General features: G+C 50.8%; 1 protein-coding gene across 1 annotated transcript; it reads right to left on the minus strand.

The window, feature by feature from the left end:
* Positions 1-1,930: 1,930 nt before the first annotated feature.
* On the minus strand, positions 1,931-5,249 carry FOXG1 (forkhead box G1). The gene has a single exon (XM_053381266.1). It carries the CDS (start codon positions 4,582-4,584, stop codon positions 3,142-3,144), a length of 1,443 nt encoding a protein of 480 aa, XP_053237241.1. The 5' UTR covers positions 4,585-5,249; the 3' UTR covers positions 1,931-3,141.
* Between the last annotated feature and the right edge of the window lie 751 nt (positions 5,250-6,000).

Here is a 6,000-nt window from a genome sequence, read left to right on the forward strand (position 1 = left end):
TTTGTTAACCTCAGGATATTTGTTTTTTTAATTGTCGCCCAACATTTCTGTGATTTCCGGCTTTGCAAACGATTCCCCATAACCCGAGGCTGGAGTCAGGCACGTCAAGAGAGCGTCCTTTGCGATTTCCACCCCAGCCAAGTCACTTTCTTTACAGAGTTAGGAGAACTTGGGGGTGGCTAGGTTTCCCCAGGTTTCCCCTACACTCACATACACCCCTAATTCTACTCCTTAATCACTCCATCCCTCTTTCCTTCGTGAAGAACATCAACTCTTCAGCAACCCCCTACCTCCCCCTTGTTTCCCAGCAATGTCAACATTTTCTCCTATCCGTCGCCTAAAGTATCCCCTGGTTCCTCTCTCTCTCCTTTTTTCCTTCTGGGGGGAGGAGAACTCCTTTTTGAGAAAGAGAGAGAGAGAGAGAGAGAGAGATCCTCTTTAAAGCGTTTGGCGATAGCATCTCCAGCAAAGAGATTATTTTTCATCCCCCCATTGTGAGCAGGGAGCCGGCTTATTGCATTACTGCCGAACCCCTTGCCGACTACACAATTGTAACAAATGAACAACTTGTCCTCTAAGGACTCGCTGCGGGATCCAATTAGCCGAGAAACCCTCTGCACCGGGTTTTCTGAAGCGATTGGCAAGAATCGCTGCCCTCCTTCTCCCGAAATTCTTCCCCAAACCGGATGCCTTAAAAAAAAACCACACAAAAAAACCCCCAGACCTCGCTGCCACGCCACCCCTTCAGCCCAAAGCGAAAAGCAAACGGAACGGCCAGGCAGTAAGAAAACTTAAGCTCCTTACGTCAAACAGACACTTGGGCTTCAGTAGAACTCTATCTCTATCTATCCTTCTATCATATATATATATATATTCCAGTGCAGTGCACTTCGTCAAAGGGCAAATTCTGCACATCACCTCAGAACCCATGACATCATTGCTGTATTCCTTCCCTACCCTTCATTTCCTCCAGCGATTCCTTCCATCAAAACTTGGGCGCACGCGAGTGCAGTTCATTTTTAAATGGAAGGGGGGCACGACAAATATACTTTTTTCCAGGACTTGGATATTATCTATATCTATATCTATATCTATCTATATATATGTATATATATATGTGTGTGTGTGTGTGTGTGTGTGTGTGTGTGTATCTCAGGTAAGAAGCCCCCCGCTTTTGAAAACACAATAAAATGAAGCAGCGAGAGCTGTTTGTAGAGCTACGCACACGCAGAACACCCGTAACTTAGGCACACATTCGCAGGCACATAGAAAAGAAAGGGGGGAGGGAAGGCCGTCTTCCTACCCGCCACCCCACTCCTGAAACTCACAGCCCCATCCGAAACACGTTTACTCGGAAGTAGGCCTGGCCGTTGCACTTACTTTCGGGCAAATACGTTTAGGAATGAGGCTCTTAAAAGCCAAGGGCTTCCAAGGCAATGTGCTTTGGAACGGCTTGTTGGACTCTTTGAAATAGAAATGCAAACGGCCAGGAGTGGAATGCAAGCTTGCACGCATTCAAATGACCGTGTAAAGGTTGTTGTTAAATAATAACCCAGCATTGCTACACCACTAGCCCTTCCAAGAATAAGTCAAACGCAAAAGAGCACAATACAAACTATCGAAAACCCTCCCTCATAGAACAGTAATCAAGTATGTTTTCAAGGCAACATGTGCCAAATTTTCCATTTTCGAAAAAACACCACTCTCACACACCTACGAGTATTTTATTCTTATTGGGTCAGATTCTGAAAGGGGAAGTTCTTCAGTTCTCTTAAACATTAAACTCCAGATTTGCTCTCGGATATTATGGCAGATGGAGCAATTGAGAGGTGGGGCCTAACATTATGGGTCAGCTTCAGTTTCCTATTGTTTTAAAAGTCCTTTGGATGCTAAAACTTCTTTATTTAAAAAAGACAAAAAAACTATCGAGTATATATGAATTTAGCCTATTTTTTATTTCTGTGTGTTCATAGTAAACATTTTTTTTGTAAGTGACAAACACGGGCATATGACCACAGTATCACAATCAAGATTTTTTTTTTAAGACGACATTAACAATCACTCAAATTATGCGGCATTTGCGCAACACAGGTTACATATTTGCAAGGTTTACCTATAAGTACAATAGGTATTAACATTTCACTACATTTAAAAAAAAATAAAGGTGACCTGTTAGTGACCACATACATCAAAATATACACAACACAAACTGAAGGCAATTCATGAATTTTTGTCCCCTCGGATTCATTTGAACGGGCAGTGCTGCAAAACTGAAATGATATCCTTCTTGTTCTGATTTGCTGTATTTTATTTTAAAAAAAACATTTCGTACACTGAGTGCATTTTCTAAAAACCCAATCTTTGGTCTAAAAGTAAACAAAAGGAAAACAAAAAAGGGAGGGGGGAGAAAATTGGCTCTTTTTTAAAAGGGGAGGGAGTAGAGAACAAAAGAATCCAGGGCCAAAATGCAATTATTGAGTTTCTCTGCCTAATTGTTCTGCTTCCACCACGCAAATGACACTTTGCATCGTGGCGTTCATCAATTTATTATCATCATGATTAAATTTTAATTTTACTCTCATGGTCTGCACCCACCATCACATCCATGATAACTTATAATACTGCAAACATGGAAAATCTGGTGGGTCGGCGTGAGGAGGGGAAAAACAACAACCCCAAGACACCGGTGTCAAAGCGGAGTCCAAACGGCCAAAAAAGCAGTCACTAGTTTAGATATACCTTCTACTATCTTATTATTAATATTATTTATTTATTTAAACCCTTCCCAAAACTGCATGGTCTACAATGTATCCTTCTGATTTTATTATCATTATTATTATTTTTGCACATTTGCTGACTCGCCTCGCTTGGTTGGAATAAGAAACGACCCTAAAGACTTGAACAAACGTACAGAAAATGGGGGTTAGAGGGTATGGGGGAAGAAACTTAATAAAAAATACCTGGACTTTTTTTTTCCTGGGTGAGTATTTTTTTTTCTCCTTTCTGTTTTGCTCATTTTTTAAGTCTCTCGCTCGCTCGCTCGTTCTCTCGCTCTCGCTCTCGCTCTCTCGCTCCATTAGCATTTACAAGGTAAAGGTGTGTAAAATGTTCACTTACAGTCTCTTGACTTCCCCTTGGAGGTTAATGTATTAACGGGTTGGAGGAAGAACCCTGATTTTGATGTGTGAAATAATCAGAAAGTCCACCCGACAGTCCCGTGGTAAAACTGGGCAAGGACGGTCTGAGGGACTCGCAGGGGAGAGTGGAGGGCGCCTGCGGCGAAGTGGACGACGAGGCGGCCCGCCCCGTCATCGAGGTGCTGCTCTGCGAAGTCATGGACGGGTGCGGGACGTGGGGGAAAAAGTAACTGGTCTGTCCCGCCGCCAGAAGGTTGACGGAGCAGGGGTTGAGGGAATAGGTGCCGGAGCAGGGCACCGACAAGCCGCAGGGCACCGAGGCGGCCAGCGCAGCGGCCGTGAGGTGGTGGGTGGCGTAGGGGATCTCGCCGTTGACGAGTCTATCCACGCTCAGGCCGTTGGACGTGGAAAAGGAGTGGTTGTTTCCCAAGGAGTTCTGAGTCAAGACGGAGCTGTAGGGCATGGGGTGGCTGGGGTAAGCCGACGTGGTCCCGTTGTAGCTCAAAGTGCTGCTGGCCCGCGGGTGGTGGAGGGACAGGAATGGCGACATGGGCCAGTACAAGGAGCCCGCCCTGTCCATGAAGGTCAGGCCGGTGGAGGTGAGGCGGGCGCCCCGCTTGAAGGCCAGCTTGGCCCGCGAGGTGGTGGAGCGCCGCCGGAGCTTGCCCGTGGTGCCTCCGATGAAGACGTCGTCGCTGGAAGGGTCTAACATCCAGTAGTTGCCTTTGCCAGGGTCGTCGTAGTGCCGGGGCACCTTGACGAAGCACTTATTGAGGGAGAGGTTGTGGCGGATGGAGTTCTGCCAGCCCTGTTTGTTCTCCCGGTAGTAAGGGAAGTTCTTCATGATGAACTCGTAGATGCCGTTGAGGGTCAGGCGCTTCTCGGGGCTCTGCCGGATGGCCATCATGATGAGCGCGTTATAGCTGAACGGCGGCTTCTCGTACTTGCCGTTCTTCTTCTCGCCTTCCTTGCCCCCGCCGTCGCTGCCGCCGTCCTTGGCCCCTTCCGACGGGCCCTTTTTCTCCTCGGACGCCGCTCCTTTCTCCTTGTTGTCGTCCAGCTCGCCTGCCGAGCCGGGCTCCCCTTTGCCGCCCAAGAGGTCCCCCTTGGACACCTCCATGGGGCCAGAGGTGGCGGCGGCGCCAGAGGCGGCGGCGGCGGCCGCCACGCCGACCCCCACCCCGGGGGGCTGCAGCAGGAGCTGGTTCTTCTCTTCCTCGTCGTCGTCCTCATCCGGGGTCGCCCTCTGGGGCGGCTGCTGCTGCTGCTGCTGGCCGTGATGGTGGTGGTGGTGATGGTGGTGGTGGTGGTGGTGCGGGTGGTGGTTGTTGTGGTGGTGGTGGCTGTGGTTGTTGTCGCTCTGGACGGCTTCGGGGACCAGGCTGTTGATGCTGAAGGACGACTTGGGCAGCATTTTCACTTCCTTCCTATCGCCCATGTCCAACATCACACTCTAGGCGGAGGGGGAAAGTTGCTCAGCCGGCAGGAAGAGGTGGTGGTGGCCGCAGGCGCTGGTGATGATGATGGGGGGCGCTGCTCGGTCCGTCCAGGAAGGCTGGAGGCTGCTGAGGAGCAGCGATGGGCAGCAGCAGCAGGAGGAGCGAGGCAGCGGGAGCAGCAGTAGCAGCAGCAGCAGCCAGGCACTTGCACCACCAGCTCCCGAGCTTGGCAAGGCATGTAGCAAGGACGCAGGAGCAGCCGGGGAAAAGGAAGGAAAACAAGAGATGAGGGACCCAGCAGCCAGGCAAGGAAAGCCAAGGCAACGGGCGGGTGGGGGAGGAAAGGGGGGCGCGGAAAGGTTTCCCCCCCTCGAGGAAAAAGAAAGGGTAAAAGGGGGGCTTTCCAAAGGGGAGGAAAAGATGGTCGCCCCCCTTGAAAAAAGCGGAACCCCGAGTCCCCTCTGTCCAAAACTACTTCATGGTGCCTGGAGCCCCCCTAGTCCACCCGAGCAAGGGAGGGCGGGGGGGAAACCGGCAGCCGGGGCTGTGGATCAGAGCAGCCGAGACAGCTTTAGCTACAATTAATTTCAGAGCTACAGACACACACTAGGGCTGTAAAAAATTTTTTGGTTTAACCTTTCCCACCGGCCGCCCAATCAGAGCGCGCGGCGTACAGGAACGTCTCCCCTGCGGCCGGCCAATCGGTGGCGCGCTTTCTCCTCCTCTTCCCCTCGCGCTTTCTCTCCTTCGCCGCCTCCCTTTCACCCTTTCGCAGCCCTGACGGCAGCGCAGGGATACCAAAGGGGGCAGGCGCATCACCGCGGCAGGTTACCTTTTGCCCTTCTCTGAATCCCCCTCCCCTCCTTTTCCTTGGCAACACCCCACCCCCAAATCCACACACACCAGTTTCATATATATATGTATATATGTCTGTCTATAGGTGTCTATGTATGGCTGGGTGTGATAGATATCTATTCTCACACGCTTTCTTTTTAAAAATATTTATTTATTTTTATTTCCTGTCAGGGGAGCAGAGAGAGAGAGAGAGAGAGAGAGAGAGGAGGGAAGAGGAAATGGTGGCTGAGGGGGAAAGAGGCACTACTTTGCGCAAGCCCACCGCCGTGGTGCCTTGGCTGAGGCAGGATTTTGTAGGCCTCTCTCTCTGTCTCTCCGTCTCTGGCTTCTTCAGTGGCTCGTCGTGGTGTTTTCTTCCTCACTGGGGAGCCGATTTATGGGATGTTGGGATTGTGGAGGGAGGGGAGGGCGGCGGCAGAAGCGGGAAAGGCCTCCTGCTTCCAAGAGGGCTTTGTTCCGAGTTGGGTATCCTTGGCTTGTTTTGCGCCTGAAATACCGGAAGAGGGAGGGCCGGCCAGGGCGGGCGAGGGCAAAGGCGGCTGTCCTGGAGGCGGTTCCGGAGGGAGAGT

This window comes from Podarcis raffonei, chromosome 1 (assembly GCF_027172205.1).
Source record: "Podarcis raffonei isolate rPodRaf1 chromosome 1, rPodRaf1.pri, whole genome shotgun sequence".
Taxonomy (NCBI): domain Eukaryota; kingdom Metazoa; phylum Chordata; class Lepidosauria; order Squamata; family Lacertidae; genus Podarcis; species Podarcis raffonei.